At 45.5% G+C, this 18058-nt stretch overlaps 1 protein-coding gene across 2 annotated transcripts; it reads right to left on the minus strand.

The window, feature by feature from the left end:
• Positions 1-184: 184 nt before the first annotated feature.
• Positions 185-13799, minus strand: OGFRL1 (opioid growth factor receptor like 1). Of its 2 annotated transcripts, none has more exons than XM_082218317.1 (7): positions 12922-13799; positions 8262-8348; positions 6378-6459; positions 4956-5034; positions 4788-4854; positions 4530-4675; positions 185-2197 (listed from the first exon to the last, which is right to left on the minus strand). In XM_082218317.1, the coding sequence occupies exons 1-7, from the start codon at positions 13312-13314 to the stop codon at positions 1441-1443; spliced, it is 1611 nt and encodes a 536-aa protein (XP_082074443.1). In that variant the 5' UTR covers positions 13315-13799; the 3' UTR covers positions 185-1440. The 2 variants fall into 2 exon arrangements, with proteins under 2 accessions (XP_082074443.1, XP_082074444.1); XM_082218318.1 differs by having other exon boundaries at positions 6378-6456; positions 12922-13797.
• Between the last annotated feature and the right edge of the window lie 4259 nt (positions 13800-18058).

Here is an 18058-nt window from a genome sequence, read left to right on the forward strand (position 1 = left end):
AGAGGGGGAATAAGCAACCATGTACATAGAAGCGGGTAAAGAGTTACCTGGATCAGGTGCACGATAAAGAATTTTTTCTTCCCTGGGTGTTCCCTGCATACCCCCAGTAGCTAGAAGGGAGGATGTAGGCATGATTTTTTGGGAAACTTGGGGAAGAACAAAGAAAAGAAAGCTGCTATCTCCCCTTTTGCACAGAGGACTTTTCAAATCCCACCAGAATTTCAAGGAAGAAAAGGTCAATCTCAAAATATTGCTTCTGCTTTAGAAGCTGAGTGGGCAGTCATCAACTTTGTCTCGGCAGTGCTTAAGCCTTTTCTGACCTTATACTCCTTTATCAGCAGAAGTGGGTCTCTCAGGCAAAATAAACATTGGCAAAATGCTGTGTCCTGATTTTTAAACTTGTGCAGTTGCATGGGAGGAAAGAAGGGAGAAGAGGCACCAAGGGAAGATGCCGTCACAAACTATATATGAGTATTTTGGAACAAGGGGTGCTGGTGTGCAAATCTTACTAGTAGTTGTTTTTAATGTAAAAGGTGATTTGCTAGCTTTTTTTCTTCTTCTCAGCAGCAATACTGGAGAAGTATACGCCATCAGTGGGGGAACTGAGGCTGAGAGAACATAGGTAAAGGTAAAGGGACCCCTGACTATTAGGTCCAGTCGAGACCGACTCTGGGGTTGTGGCGCTCATCTCGCTTTATTGGCCGAGGGAGCCGGCATACAGCTTCTGGGTCATGTGGCCAGCATGACTAAGCCGCTTCTGGCGAACCAGAGCAGTGCACGGAAACACCGTTTACCTTCCCGCTGGAGCGGTACCTATTTATCTACTTGCACTTTGACGTGCTTTCGAACTAGGTTGGCAGGAGCAGGGACCGAGCAACGGGAGCTCACCCCGTCGCGGGGATTCGAGCCACCAACCTTCTGATCGGCAAGCCCTAGGCTCTGTGGTTTAACTCAGAGCGCTACACGGTTGCTGTCAATGTGAGAGTCATGGGAGAGGTAGGACTTGAATCTGGGTCTCCAGATGGTGATGATGCTGAATGTACATCCTAAATGAACCTGCTTTTGTTGTTCAAGCAATGGCAAACATTGAAAAGTTTAGCATACCAAGTGATTATCATTAAGAAAACATTCCTTGGACGTCCTTGGAACCCTAGCTGCCAAATAACTAAGATTAAAAAATGTATATTATAATAAGATGGGGGGGGGAGGATAACTGAAATCAATAGTTTCCACAAAGAGAGCAAAGCTTAGCATAGGAGTTCTCGGGCTTGAGGATTCTGCAGTTGTTTTTAAGCTTAATACACAGTTCTGAAAAGTGCAAACAGTTAACAAGAGCCAAATGAAAGAGAGCATAACCCCTTGGTGGCCAAGCACTGGGCCCAGCGTCAAGATCTTCTTTTCCTTGTCCAATTTCATACAAGTTAACTGAGACACTTTAGTCTATGCTCGAGTCTCCTCTTTGTTCGATCCTCCTGGGTTTTTATCCTTAACTACACTGTCTTGCAGATCTGTTGATATATTAGTTGAATCGCTTTTACAGTCATGGCAATCTTTTTCTACAAGTTCTGCATTTCTGCAGTCTTGATTAAGGTTTTCATCATTTTTGCCTTTATGTTTTTTAAGATGGCAAACGTTCTCCTTCTGGTTCGAAGGATTAGCAGTTTCTTCCAGTATGGAGTTCTGACAATCAGCATTGCTATTCTTTTCACCAATGCTTTGCTTAACAACCTCAGGGCTGGCGTGTTTCCTGCTCCGGTCACAATCGTCATCCTTTTTAGCATGTTCTGCCCCTTTTTCATTGGTTGCTTTGCCACTTGAGTTACAAACCACGGGCAGATTCTTGCATTCTCTCCCACTTTTGTGTTTAGAAACATAACCGCTGCGGAGAGAAACTGGCGATGCCAGCTTTTTACTCGGCTTGCTTCCTTCCAACTTCTGCTTCCTCGGCGGCCCCCATATGAAGTGGTCAGAGGGTGTGTAGTGCTGCTGGGCAAACCGCAGGAGTTTCCTCCTCTCTCTCCGGTCTCTAATAGTATATACAAAATATTCCAAAGCGCTTTGCTTAATGTTGGAGATGGTGTCTTCCACGAGAGCTTCGTGAAGAATGAATTTTACAAGAGGAGGTTTGAAACTCTCGTACCCAAGTTCGCCAAGACTCTTCAGAATACGGGTGATCCTCAAGTAGTTATGCTGGGACCTGCGAAAAGGGGGGGGGGAAATCATCTGAATTCAAAATGACAGGAAGCAAAGTGGGGCATTATTTTTCTTTGCCGCGGGATGGGGCGCAGGGGGAAGAGGATAGAAAAATAATCAGCACCTGACACCTTGACAAAAAGAATTACCAATCCAATGTGGATCTTTCAGAGACAATTCAGATGGAATGGCAACTACCAAGTGAAAGGTCTTTCAATGCCAGCTAAACTAGAATTGCCTTTTCATACTACATAAGAACATAAAAAGGAAGATAAATATGCTAGATCAGGCCAGTGGACCATGGGAAGCCTGCAAGCACAACAGCATTCAGCTCATCTGCAATTTCCAGCAACTAGTATTCTGATGTTGGGAAAGATTGAGGGCACAAGAAGGGGACGACAGAGGATGAGATGGTTGGACATCGTTCTTGAAGCTACCAGCATGAGTTTGACCAAACTGCGGGAGGCAGTGGAAGACAGGAGTGCCTGGCGTGCTCTGGTCCATGGGGTCACAAAGAGTTGGACACGACTAAACAACAACATGAGAGTAGAGATACTACTTGGGCGCCACCTGATGACTACAGCTATGAGGTGGGTTTTTTTTACAATTAAGTGGTGTATAAAATTTATGATATAAGTACAGTGGTACCCCGCAAGACGAACGCCTCGCAAGACGGAAAACCCGCTAGACGAAAGGGTTTTCCGTTTTGGAGGCGCTTCGCAAAACGAATTTCCCTATGGGCTTGCTTCGCAAGACGACAGCCCATAGGGAAATCTCCGGGACAGCGGGGAAGCGCAGCGCGTCTTCCCCACTGTCCTCGGACCTCCTCCCGCCGCCGGGCATCGGAACGAAGGTCCGATGCCGGGCGGCGGGGGGGGGACGTCTCCTCCCGCCGCCGGGCATCGGAACAAAGGTCCGATGAAGGGTGTGGGGGGGAAACGCCTCCTCCCGCCGCGGGCATCGGAACGAAGGTCCGATGCCGGGCGGGGGGGGGAACGCCTCCTCCCGCCGCCGGGCATCGGAACGAAGGTCCGATGCCGGGCGGGGGGGGAATGTCTCCTCCCGCCGCCCGGCATCGAAACAAAGGTCCGATGAAGGGTGTGGGGGGGAAACGCCTCCTCCCGCCGCCGGGCATCGGAACGAAGGTCCGATGCCGGGCGGGGGGGGAACGTCTCCTCCCGCCACCGGGCATCGGAACGAAGGTCCGATGCCGGACGGGGGGGGAACGCCTTCTCCCGCCGCGGACATCGGAACGAAGGTCCGATGCCGGGCGGGGGGGGAACGCCTCCTCCCGCCGCCGGGCATCGGAACGAAGGTCCGATGCCGGGCGGGGGGGGAACGTCTCCTCCCGCCGCCCGGCATCGGATGGCTTTCCTGAAGACTTGGGGTGGGAGGAGGGCTTTCCTTCCCACCGCCAACATTCAGAATGCTGTTCTGAATGTTGGTGGTGGGGAGGAAAAACCCTCCTCCCACGCAAGCCCTGGGAACAGAGGGCAAGCGCTGCGCGCCTTCCCCTCTGTTCCCGTACCTGTCCTGAAGGCTTGCGGTGCGGAGAAAAGCCCTTCTCCGCACCGCCAGCCTGGCAAGCGGTTTCCCTAGGAACGCATTAATTGATTTTCAATGCATTCCTATGGGAAACCGTGCTTCGCAAGACGAAAAACTCGCAAGAAGAAAAAACTTGCGGAACGAATTAATTTCGTCTTGCGAGGCACCACTGTAAATAAATGAAATCAGTATTCACTGACACAGCTAAAGACATACGCAAACAGAAACAGTTGCTGATAGACACACAGATGCAAAAACTCTTGACAAAGAATTCATGCTTCTCTCAGGAACAAAGGCAGCATGGAACCGAATCTCATCCCTATGTATGGTGGAGAAAACCATATACCTCCTTCTGACCAGCTGAGCCTGTTCTGCCTTTGAGATCACGTAAAATCTCAATGCACCGCATATGTGCACTTACAACCTGGAAATCAACCGCACTTTTATGCAAGTACTGTTCAAATGTTATGCCCTTATATTGACATCTGGGGGTTGGAGAATCTTGATTGCCACATGTGCCTTCCTCCTTCTCCCAGCCTTTTGCGGTGGAGGTGGATGTAATTCAGAACCACCTGGTTTCTCTTGCAAAGAGATGGGAATTGTATATTGTCATTCTTGTTAGAAGACTGAATGATGTTAAGACTTTATGGTGCATTTATGATGTATTTTTTATTGCTGCAACCCACCCTGGAACAGCTTGGCAACAAAGAGCAGGATATAAAATGTTGCAAATAAATAAAGTGGGGAGTAGCGCAAATAGAGGATTTTCTCTACTGCAATACATTACTTACTCATTTAAGTGCTGGAATCGTTCTTGCCAATTAGATGCTCTTGCAACATTTCCGGTTTTATCAATTAATTTAATTCCAAAAAACTCCAGCATCATTTTGTAAGCCAACAGGAATCTTCTAATTGCTTCTTTTGTTTTTTTGAATTCCTGCAACACGTTTTCAAAAAGAAGGTACAAACAACAACAAAATTAGAGATATAGAATAATTTTACTCTTAATCATCAAGCAGCAAAGTTATATTGTGAATTATTAGCTTTACCTCAATTTCATATGTTGTTAATTCCTTTGCATAGAAATTCAGTCCTTGCTCTCTTAATGGAAAAAGCCTGTATTATTAAAGACACACAGATTTGTTGCGGATTAAGCAGGTTTAGACAAATTTATATAAATGTATTATAAAAGCAATGAAAAGAAAACAATTACCAACCACTGTATGTAAGTGTGATTGTGTTCCAACTTTTCATAATCTCCTTTCCACTTATTTAGGACTTCTTCAATATAAACACCTATAAATACAAATGCATGAGCAAATGCAAACATCAAATTTAACAATCTGTATATATATCACGCATCTAAAAATGCTGTGGCATAGAACACAAAAATGTATTTTGTAGACAAATATATTGTCTCTGATTATTTGAAAATATTAACATTGTCCTTCTAACCCCAGAGAAGACACCAGGCACTATATAGGGCCAAGGATCTACAAATGCACTTGCCAGCTTGTTACTGGGGAGTACATATTTTGCTTTGACATGAGCACATCAACAAGGCAATCCTTTGCTCTTCCTTCCTTTGCTGGAGGAGTGTGAGGGCTCTGTAATGAGAAAGGTCGGAGCTGTCCTTGATGCTGAGGTTTAGCACAATGGGAATGAATGTCTGACCTCCTCAACTCTGGAAAAGGAGAGGCGCTCACCTCTGCAGTTCTTTATTTCAAGTTCAGCATAATGTTAGAACATCCTCCCCGTTCCCTCAGAGGAAGTTGGTAAATGCCATGGCAAGGAACTGTTTGGGCTAGCTGCTAAGGCCAGCTCTCCCCATCACAACAGCCAGCCATGCTATAAGTAGTGTGGCTCAGCCCATTCCCCACCAACCTTGTGACTTGACTTAAAACTACTTCCCCAAACAAATGTGTTGGTGGTGGGGAATGGCAATATTCTATAAATTGCTAACTCTTAAGTAAAACCAATGCCCACTGGACACGATCCACTTAACCCAGTAGCCAAGGTTTCTAAAAAATACATAGTCTGTTCACAATAGTGCAACACAATAACACCAAAGTTCAAATGCACCAAAGAAATACTGGTTTTATTAATCTGGCACCAACATATATAACATAACCTGGGGGGTTTGTTTCACTTGAAGAGCACAATGGTGATGCCACTAATAGTTTTTCTAGAGCTTTTCAAGTTATGCTTAATAAATTTGAAAGTTCAAGGCATCATGATCCAGATTAATAGGAAACCCACAAGAGATCCGCTTTTCTTGGAGTAAACCAAAAGTAGTGGAAATTTTGCACCATTTGAGGTTGGAGCAGAAAACCAAAATCAGGCTGCTGCAGCTCACAAACAGGTTAGGGGTAGTATATTTGAACTTCACAAATATGAGCTTCTGTTAATTGACTAAAATGAAATCCCATGCCTTAAACTGCCATCACATGCACACTTTCCTGGGAGAATGCCTCACTGATCTCAGTATGCCTTATTTCCAAGTAAACATGCATAGGATAGGGCTACAAAACTGCTGAAGCCAAACCTGACACTGAATTGGTTTTGATCTTTTGATTTACAAAGGCCTTGGATATAAAAGAATGAAACAAACACTGTGACAATGCCCATGGATTACTTACCATCAGGTTTAAAGGGAATTTTATTCTTGTAAAAACGGAGGTTGCACAAATCATTCTGATACCGCAGATCTTTAAAGTTCTGCTGAGCAGAGAGATGGGGGGGGAAAGCACAAAGCATGATCAGCCAAATATATCTATAGGAAATAGGCTGAAGATAAGCCGTCATGAGTATGACAGATAAGAATCTGACCAAATGAAAGTCAAGCCAGATCTTGATGGTGGGACAAGTGTCCCTCTCTCTCAGCTTAGTTCTATGATTGGGAAAACAGGTTTTTATTCAATGCAGAGTAGCCATAAGTGGTTTCAGCTTGGGCAACGGGGATGGATGACCTGTGGGGGTGGGGAGAAGGATTGGATAGCTGTTCAGGGGTATCCAGTGTGGTGCCCTTCAGATGTTTTGGACTACAAGTCCCATCAGCTGCAGCCAGCATGGGTACTTGTCAGGAATGATGAGAGTTGTAGTCCAACAACATCTATAGGGCACCACATTGGTTAACTCTAGTTTAATCGCTTCTGTGCCAGCCATCTGTCCCCAGCAACTCTTCCTGTCCCATCCATTATGCAACTTGAAGTCACTTGTGCTGCTTTCCTTAAAAACTTGTAGGAAAGCAGCCCTGGAATTACATGTAATGCGTAATCTTTCCCTTAAGCTAAGGGCAGGTAATTCAAGGTTATTCAAGGCAGGTTATTCAAGTGAAATGAGCAGGTCAAGAGGAGGTGGATGAGAGACACTAATAATTCAGCTTCATGAATTGATTATATAATAGCATATACGACATAGTAGAACTATTCCATATAGAAAGATAAGCTTTCAAGTCTTTGCTAATCAACAAAAATTGAACTATAATATAACACAGTTAAAATATCTAATACTGTTCAAAGGAAGGGTAGTGTGGCAATTATATAGTGAGCAACTTGGGTGGCAATTCTATACCCACCTACCTGAGAGTAAGCCCCTCTGAACTCAGTTCGACCTACTTCCGAGTAGACATATACAGGATGACACTGTTAGTTTTCTCAGAAGTACATCCCAGCGAGTTAAAGGACACTCTCAAGTTAGTGTATTTAGGATTGTCACATTACAGGGGTTAACTCATGAAACATGCTATAACATGTATCTGACTTTATATTTTCCCCATTGTTTTCCTGTCATTTTTCTAGCTCAGCTTCTCAGGGTCCCACATCTCATGTAATTGGTGCTAAAGATTATTCTATCAATGTATGAGAATTTCTGTTCATTTCCTGGTACATTTTTGCCCATAGAATGGCCTTTGGCTGCCATCTTTTCTTCTGGGGAGCAGGTTACATTGAACACAGTGGGACATACTTCTGAGCAAGCATGTACGGAACCGCGCTTGTTATGCTCTCTCTTGAATGCCCTGATAGGAGAGTGTATGTGGCAATAATTTGCAAATACAGATATATGTGCTATCAAGACCATCTTTTCTGGTACAAAACCTAGGACATTGTGTCCACTGTCTAGCACAGGCATAGGCAAACTCGGCCCTCCAAATGTTTTGGGACTACAACTCCCATCATCCCTAGCTAACAGGACCAGTCGTCAGGGATGATGAGAGCTGTAGTCCCAAAACATCTGGAGGGCTGAGTCTGCCTATGCCTAGTCTAGCAAAAGTTTCTGTTACCAGTAGGTACAGTATATGAAATCAAACATACTTGTCTTCTAGTAGAAGCAGCCAACAGTGGCAGCCATGGGGTTTTCTAGGATTAGTCACCCACCCACCTGCATATATTTTCATAGACTTATGTGATGGAGTTCTGTAGATTTGAAACACTCCGCTGGAACTGTAAAATTACTTTAGGGACTTAAAAAAATTGCCACGCCTCTATCTTGGTGAAGATCTGAATACTGCAAAATTCTCTTACTGGATATTGGTGCCGATATTTGTACAAATCTCTTGCAGCGTAAAAGCTTCTCTTTGGTTTAGCTGCCACTTCAATTGCATCATCCCCCTGCAAAGAGCAGACATATTTCATGAGCATAATCTTTTTAGACTTGACTGTATATTTAGTAGTGTGGCATTCCATTTTAAAAAAATAAAAATGGGCTACATTCATTCCAAAGGGCCACACAATCTGTTCTGTGTGCACACTGATGCTTTTCAATTCCCTCCCTCCCACATTTCCTTGCATTCCTTCCCAAAAAGCTGTTCCTGAAGTTTGGTGGAGGTCCGGTCGTCCCCCCCCGAGCTGCAGCTGGAAGGGGAATGAGACTGCGTGTTAGTTCACACATGCATGCTCATTGCTTGATGACCGGTATCCAGGCACGACTGCCACAAGTGAATAAGTTGAGCAGTACAGATAGGCAATAGGGAAGTTTTCTCATCACAGCCAGCAGCACATTGTTTTCCTGTGGAGCTTGTTCACAAGTCTGGCAGCAAGTCAAGGGCCTATTCACACAGCATAGTGACCTCATTTCTATTGCTTTGGGGACATTCAAAGTTAGTATCTGACTTGTAACTGGGCTGCTCTCATTTTCAAGCATTATTTGTTTAAGCTATGCTATTCATGTAACTGCCATGTCTTTAATTTTGGTGCTGCTACTTCTTAAAACTTTTTCCTGTAGAAAATGAAACAGCTATGTGTTAAGCTGTAGTTATGGATGGATCAGTCTATTTCCAATTTGTGTCACTCAACCATGAAGCTCACTGGGTGACCTTCAACAGTTTCTTAACCTCACTCTGAAAGATTAATGCGGAGAAGCCAACATGACAAAGGACTGGAAAACAAAACACAGCCATTTCAAACTACCTCAACTGTTTAAACATTTGCACGCATGCACATGTGCGCACACACAAATATACATCAGACATACATATGCATGTGATTTCCTATTCCAAAGCAATTTATTGATACTATTAGGGTTACACTCAGTGTTTTTTTTATGATGGGTTTCTGGTTACTGAATATTGTCCTTCATGCATTCTACTGAATGGTTCCTGCTGTTTAAAATAAAGAAGAAGAAAGAAATAGGTTTATTTTCTCACGACCTTGAGAGACTGACTCTTCTTGCTAAAAGTTGTCTGGCACATGTGGCTAGCCAGCTGGAAGTGACCCCCGAAAGAAATAGGGTACCATTAGGACTTAAACAGATTGGGGCTTTCCTCAGAAATCTGAACTTCTGATTCCAGAATGTGATACCAGTGACAATGGCCATAATTTTGCCCACCTTTCAGACAAAGAATCTTGGAGGGAGGGCTTGATACACACTATGGAGCAACGGTGACATTTTTATTTTATTTTTTGCCTACAAGTATAAATTATTCAAGCTTTCAGAAAACTTCAAGGGACTGCTGAACCAAGATCTGCATAAGTACAAGTCTGTCTAGTTTGTAAGTGCTCTGAGCTCAGTACTGCAGACCATAAAACATTCTGAGTGAGTATTTTTAAAATATTAAATAACCTTGCATTAAGATTTCAAATTGCCAAAATAACCATTTATGAAAGGTTAAGAAAGAGTATGCAAATGTACACCACTTTCAGAATCTATGGTTATTTCCTATACTGAATAATAAGGCTTGCACTCTAGCTGGTGTTTGGCTTAAAATTGCACATTAAATAATAATAGGCACCCTCCGTGTGTCAACCATTGATAATTCCATTAGTCACAGTTTTGTTATATGTTAAATCTTAACATAAGATATAATTTAACAAACTCCACTCAAATAATAAATATATTTTTCCATAGATTTAGGGGATTTGTAGCCAAACCTATAACCAAGGAAAAACAGAAACATTGTTGTATCTGCCCAGCCACTAGAATGACCCATTATTTGCTTTCTACTAGTGTTCTTTTCTATCTTTAAAAACACTTTTAAAAAAGAGAACAATACATCTTCACATTGTTACCAACCAGAATTTGATATGGGCTAATGTTTTCACTTGCTCCACGGTTCATTTTTAATATTTGGATAAAACCTGGAACTCAAGTTACAGGATTATCCCCTCTTCTTATGTGTAAGAGACAGCCTCTCTGGAGTTAATAACTTTTCTTGACTTAGTATCTCTGAATGACGACAACTTGCACCGACCCCATCCCATCTAGTCAATGTGCTGCATGTTTAAGAACTGCTTATGGATCCAAGCAACATAATTCCACTACTTTATGAATGGATAAAGGACATTTACTGGAACAGGGCGTGGGGGGGGGGAGAAGGAGTGGCAAATTTGTCAGAAGTAACTTTTGACTGAATGAGCCAAACGGGTTGTATTCAACTAACTTTTACTCAGAGTAAACCTATTGAAATTAATTAACTAATACTAACTTAGGTTCATTCATTTCGATGGGTTTACTCTGAGGAACAGTGGAATACAAAGTCCCACAGAGCCTTAATTATCCTAGATAGTTTCCATTACTTTTCATTTTACAGGTGTCCAGTGATGGACTTATTCAAACTCAAAGCCTTTATCATAATGCTGGGGTGGGGAGGTGCATTACCTCTAATGGGACTGGTGTTGGTAAAGGGGAATATGCAACTGAAAAGAGGCAAATGGCAACAGCAGTGCATGGGGACTTTACTTCACGTACATCAAAGCAGCAAAAAAAACCACTCTTCTTTTCTTGGCAAAAGCCACAAAAACAAATGCAGACTCTGCATTATATTTTGAAGACTGTATACTGCTTCCAACATTTCCATGTTTGTTAAAGAAACCTACTAATGCTTACTTGGGAGTTTGTACTTTGGCGCTGTGGGTTAAACCACTGAGCCTCTTGAGCTTCCCAATCAGAAGGTCGGCTGTTTGAATCCCCGCGAAGGGGTGAGCTCCTGTTGCTCAGTCCCTGCTCCTGCCAACCTAGCAGTTTGAAAGCACGTTAAAGTGCAAGTAAATAAATAGGTACCACTCCGGCGGGAAGGTAAACGGCGTTTCCGTGCACTGCTCTGGTTCGCCAGAAGCGGCTTAGTCATGCTGACCACATGACCCGAAAGCTGTACGCTGGCTCCCTCGGCCAATAAGGCGAGATGAGCACTGCAACCCCAGAGTCGGCTACGACTGGACCTAATGGTCAGGGGCCCCTTTACCCAGTGCTTTTTTTCCAGGGGGTAGTCAAGGGTAGATAGTACCAGCACCTTTTTTATGCTGTTAAAAAGTGTAGCACTTACTGTAACAACTTCATGGTGAGTACCGGCACCTATTTTTCTAGGGAAATAAAGCACTGTTTGTACCATTGATTTCAGTAGGATTTACTTTTGAGTAGATGTGCATAGAACTGTGATGTAAGATCCCTGTTGGAATGCAGTCAGAAAATAAAACACAGATCCATACCTTTTGTACTGTGCAAATATACATATGGGAATACTGAATGGCAAAACTGCCTAAAAAGTGCCCCACTTATCACATGAGCCAGGCTAATATGTGGAGGTACAGTTTCAATAATAATAATTCTCTACAGAGATGAAAGCATGAGGTGGAAACATAAGGACAGTGGTCTTCAGTTTAATGTTTGTTAAGAGACAGAAAATAATTCCATGGAGGTAATGATTGAAAATAGAGTCCACGTTGCATTCAGGGTAAGAGTATTTTTTTAAAAAAGTAAAAAGCTGAGAATATGATCTAGCCTAGAGTTGAATAAGGAGGAGGCAAGTAACTCTCTTTTCTTTGAATAATCTCCTTATTTCTTGGGTTTATGAGTTCTTTTGGTCCTGCACAGTGATGTGTTGTCTAATACGTGCAATCATAGCTGTAGTTACACTCAGCCAGAATGTCAAATAAGCCCTGTTCTGAAACTGCATTTTGTCACCACATGTGCTACTGTAATTTCTATCCCCTGAACAGGCAGGCATGTGATGGGGGGATGATTATACCAAGGAAACAGAGAAGATTAGAACTACTTTGACCTTCTACATTTTAAAGCCACCAGAATCTTTTTCTAAAAGAGAAGATATAAAGCTCTGCTGAACAGCTTGCCAGAGGGAAAATGAATAAATCCCCCACCCCACCCCACCGTTCCTCCTTGCTACGCATGTCACAGGAAGGAAAACAAAAATCAGGCTGGATCAGCAAGCTGGTAACAAAATACAGCAAACCTGCCAGGCCAGAGTGCTTTGCTTCCTTGGTCTTCTTTCCTTTGATTGCCACACACCTCAAATCCATATTTAGCTTCTTCTTTTTTAACCCTACTAAGAATATGATGATGATAACAACAACAACAACAACAACAAGGATGATGCAGCCACAGCTTGGCTCCTGAGTCACACTGCATGCGGGGGGGGGGGGAGGAAAAAAGGGGAAATGGAGAAAGCTGAAAGTAGAAATGTATATTTATCTCTGTCTCTCTCTCTCTCACGCACGCGCGCGCGCGCACCCCAAGCGTTTGCAACCATGGTGTCCCAAAGTCCCCTGCTACTGCATTCCGAGACTCTGGCGCACACCTGCCTCTGAACAGAGGGAGGGGAGGCACACAACCTTGGAGAGGCACCAGCACTGGCGGGGGGGGGCAGAGGCAATGGCGCTGAGGGGGGAGGGCTCCAGACACCGCCCCCCCCCCAAATAGCCCCCTGGAGAAGTTTGCAGCGTCCCGAGTTACCTGCTCGGTGCTGGCGGCCTCCGCTTCGTCGTGCCTCCCTCCCTCTTGATCCTCGCCTTCCTCCTCCTCCTCCTCTTCCTCGTCGTCCTCGTCTTCCTCGAGCTCCTCTTCTTCAGGCTCCTCAGCAACCCCTTCTCTGGGCTCGGCGTCTTCCGGCCGGCAGCTTGCCGCAGGGAGCGGTTCCCCCTGCTGCTGCTGCTGCTGCTGCTGTTCGTCCTCAGCTGGGTCGCCGCCGCCTCCTCCTTCTTCTCCGCCCCCCAGCCCCTCGAGCGGCGTCCCTTCTTCCCCTCCGGAGTCCTGGAGCTCGGGCTCGGAGTCCGTCTCCCAGGTAGAGTCGCAGTCCTCCACCGTGGTGGGCTCCTTGAAGCTGACCCCGCTCAGCAAACTGCCCATTGGGAGAGGCAACGCAGGAGCCTCTCTCTCTCTCCCGCCCGGGGAGGACGGGGGAGGGAGCGCGCGCCCAGGGGAAAGAGGGGAAGGTCGGTCGGTCCGTAGGTAGGTTCCGCGAGCAGGCTAGGAATGCCGCTGCCGCCGCCACCACCACCTCTGCTGCGGCTGCGGCTGCGGCTGGGGCATGGTTGGCAGCGCCGGGAGGCCGCAGGCAACGCGAAGGAGGCTGGCGAAAAAGACGACGACGAGGAAGACGGAGGCAGGCGCAAGCGGCTGAAGCGGCAGCAGGCGATGCTCTACTCCTCCTCAGCCAGTCTCTCTCTCACCCACCCACCCCCAGCCCACAAACACGCGCCGTGGGGAGGAGGAGCCGAGCGTTTGGGATTTCCACAGGAAATAGTTGAGCCCGCCCAGCGCCCCCTGAGCGGCGGCGGCGGCAGTAGCAGAGCGCAGCTGCCGCGCAAAAGAGGAACCTGGAGCGGACGGAGCGCTTCTCCGTGGCGGGGAAGGGGCGCCTTACGCAACCAGAACTTTCTATAGAGACGCGCGCGGGCGCGCGCTTAGTTTTATCCGGGAGCATTCCAAGGCGCGAGGGAGACGGTGCCCCGGGACCCAGGAGTCCCCTTTGCGGACGGTGGTGGCTTTGTTACCTCCGCTCTAGGTACAGGTGACTTGCGGGCGGCAATGGGCACCTACCTCAGCCACACTGAGAAGTGTACAGGGAGCTTCCTTATGTCGAGTCCATTTACCTCACTAGTGTCTGTTCTGGCTGGCAGCAGCTCCCCAGGCCCAGGCCCCGGACCTCACTTGGAGATGCAAGGGATTGCACCCGGCCCTATGTGGGGAGCTCAGCTTTGGCGGAGAGACATGCAAGAACATGGAGATTGGGGGGGGGGAGAGGGGGCTAATGTTTGCCCATTTCTGCTTAGCAGAACTCCTGCACCTTCCGTCTCAAGTAGAAACTGAACAGGTGCATCCATGCAACAAAGAGATCACTGGCCTGTTGGATGTCTTGCTGTGTAGCTATGAAATCACAAGAAAGTGGTCTTCTTTCTACACTTCATTGGAATCTACCTTATACAGTGGTACCTCTGGATGTGAAAGGGATCCATTCCAGAGCCCCGTTCGCATCCAGAGTAGAACGCAACCCACGCCTGTGCGTATCGCAATTCACCACTTCTGCGCATGTGTGTGACGTCATTTTGAGCGGCGTGAGCTGCGAAACCCAGAAGTAACGTGTTCCGTTACTTCCGGGTCACCATGGAGCGTAACCTGAAAATGCTCAACCTGAAGCATATTTAACCCGAGCTATAACTGTACAAGATCGTGAAGCTGAGGCTCCAATACTTTGGCCACCTCATGAGAAGAGAAGACTCCCTGGAAAAGACCCTGATGTTGGGAAAGATGGAGGGCACAAGGAGAAGGGGACGACAAAGGACGAGATGCTTGGACAGTGTTCTCGAAGCTACTAAAATGAGTTTGATCAAACTGCGGGAGGCAGTGGAGGACAGAAGTGCCTGGCGTGCCCTGGTCCATGGGGTCATGAAGAGTCGGACACGACTAAACGACTAAACAACATAACTGTACAAAGTCTGACAGCTGGCCCAGCTTTCTTTGGCAATCGCTTGTAGTTGAGTAAGATTGCCTTCCATGAATATGGCCTTACCTCTGTGTCTGTAGGTGACTGTGGAGGCCAATTCTGGATCAGCACATCCTTCTGCAGTGGGGACATAGTTTCCAGGTGGGAGTTGATCACAGCGAGGGTTTGCCAAACGTGCCTTCCTCTAAGCTCTCCTTTGCGTCCTGAGTTTGTGCTTCTTCGAAGTCCATGATGCCTTTGGTAGAGGCTGTTCTCCAAATGAAGCTCTTTCAGGCCAGTGTTTCCCAGTTGTCAGTGTTTATACTACTACTGTTATTTTCTTAGATTTGCCTTGAGAATATCTTTAAACCAGCAAGCTCAGTACTGTCAACACTGACTCTGAAGAGGCTGTGCAGAATTTTAGGTAGGGGTCTCTCTCAGCCCTGCAATCCTACTTTTATCCTGCAACAGAAGGAGGAGAGGACTACTATTTATCAACCCGGCAGGTTGACAGGGAATCCCTTTTCAGCATAAGTCTCCATGTCTTTTATCAGAGGTCTTACCTTTTGATATAAATCTTATATCACTTGATATAAAGTTTGTATTATATATATATAATGACAAATTTTGTTTTAAGGTATTTCTATCTTTTCCCTTCCTCCTCCTTTGAAATGAAAAAATTAATAAAAACCACTGGGTGCACATTCTAATGCAGGTGGTCCAACACATGGCCCTCGAGGCCCTTTTTGGCAGTCCTTGGCAACATTTGACACACACACAAACACCCAGCCCTTACCCAGGTATGCTGAGCTTTGGCTCTGACAGGGTCCTAGAGTACTCCTGTCTCCTTCCCAAAGCTTAGTTAGTGCTTTCCTGGCTTTGGGAAGGAGATGTAAAGGCTCTAGGACATGGGTAGGCAAACTAAGGCCCGGGGGCCGGATCCGGCCCAATCGCCTTCTAAATCCGGCCCGCGGATGGTCCGGGAATCAGCATGTTTTTGCATGAGAAGAATGTGTCCTTTTGTTTAAAATGCACCTCTGGGTTATTTGTGGGGCATAGGAATTCGTTCTTTCTTCTTCTTCTTCTTCAAAATATAGTCCAGCCCCCCCCCACAAAGTCTGAGGGACAGTGGACCTGACCCCTGCTCTAGGACCCTGTCAGAGCCCTCAGGCCTCCTCTAAATCTAGCACCTTACTTATCTGGCTTTGGAAAGGTGGCATGAGTACTTGGTGGGGGCATCGGTTTTTGGACTCACTCTCCCCTCCTCCATGCAACAAGGCAATGTGCAGTCCGTGGGTTCCATGTCGATGTACTAGTATGGCACAGTTGGCAGGAAAAGTTTGACCGCCCTGCCCTAATGAAATGTGCTTCACATGCCTCAGCTTGCTTTTATGGGGCAAGCATATTATACAGTCCATACCATACAACTCAGAGGTTTGAATTTATTTTTTCAGGCAAAATATTCTACGCATGGCAGTCGCCTGTGTCCTGGATTGCGGGATTTTGAACTGGACCACATTTCAAGTTGAATAAAACCTGGCCCTTGGAGATCAAGAAAGAAGACAATGCCACACAAGTGAAGAAACGTAGAAAGAGTGATATGATTGTCGGTGCGCTCATGGTAAGAATACACTCACAGTGAAGTTTTGTTTAACAAATGCGTGGGGGTACATTCTTGCTTGCAGGGCTGGCTCAATACATTTTGGTGTCGGGCGAACCACAAAATAGTACGCCTCAGGGAAGAAAGGTAGAGCGAAAATCTACATTGGGAACAAGTGCTAGAGGAGACCTGCAGTGCCTCCTATTCCCCAAGAGGGGCCTGTAGACATGGTATTAGGGGGTGCCTGCTGAAATGGCAGCAGACCCGGCATCTGAGGAGTGCTCCGCAGTTGTTGCTGCCACTGCGGCAGCAGTGGTGGGCAATTCATTCCTTGGAGGCCAGATCAGCTGCCACCTGAGGCGGTCACCTCACCTTGTCTCATGAGTGGGCTGGCCCTGCTTGCATGCACTGGGAAAAAGAATATATAAATTCAATGTGCAAAACATTATGTGGAGGGGGGGGGATGTACATGATGCGTGTTCTAGGATTTTTGCTGAAATATCTCAAACTGAGCACCTGCACGTTTTTGAATTTTTGTAACCAACTCCACAGCCTTCCTTTGTGTGTGTGTGTGTGTGTGTGTGTGTGTGTGTGTAGTCCCATACTTAAAACCAACTGACAAAAAGCCAATTAAAAAAAAACTGATTTCACACAGAACCTACATTTTTTCCATGCCCTATTGTGAAAAATACAATGTATATGTAAATTAACCAATCTGATTTGTTTCTTGTCCCCTCTGTGTATTATTGGGGAATGAAGATAAGGAGATCGCATGGGTGAAATCCCTCAGAGTTACATATGGCACTGTAAGGGACAGCTGAAAAGCAGAAATTCTGGCACCATCCTTTCTCAGTCATTCTCATAGGCCCCAGCAGCTGAAGGAAAAGCTACTTTTCTAAAAATGTACTGCAGCATGCAGAACTGGTGCTGTCTGTTATGCTCGAAAACATTGCCTGGTACTACAGTTGTTGACAGCCACTGCATAAAAATTGCTAGCTATATTTCCATTTATCTGTTTTGTCAAAGGCTTACCATCTCCCCTCAAGGACGATGATTTAGTTCCCTCCTAGTAAAATTTTGCTGGTCATTATCGATGATCTCATGAGCAAGAGCAGTTAGAGCAATGCCATCCAGAACACTGACAAAAATGGTACATCGCGGGAATTTAAGCGCCGTGTACATTTTTCATAATGTATTTTGCATTGGAGGCAGAGCTGTACTATTAGTCTGAATGCTAAATGTATGGTGCTGTTTAAAAATCTGAAGGATAAATTACAAATAGCAATTCTAGATCACCCTGGAAATGCAGCTTTGCTTCTCTATAAGCGTTGCACAATGCAGCCTTGATGCTGGGGCATCTTTAAAAAAAAAACTTGCCAAGAACACTTAAAAAAAAATTAATACGTATAGTCATGGGCCCTGAAACGTAACAAGATTTATTTTATTACAAGTTTTCTATACTGCCTTGCATCGATGGAAAGAAATACCAAAGCAGTTCACATAATTTAAAAATGCAATAAAAATAATAACACTAACAATAATTACTAATCACTACTAATCAATAGTAT

The sequence above is a fragment of the Podarcis vaucheri genome (genome assembly GCF_965113315.1).
Source record: "Podarcis vaucheri genome assembly, chromosome: 3".
NCBI lineage: Eukaryota > Metazoa > Chordata > Lepidosauria > Squamata > Lacertidae > Podarcis > Podarcis vaucheri.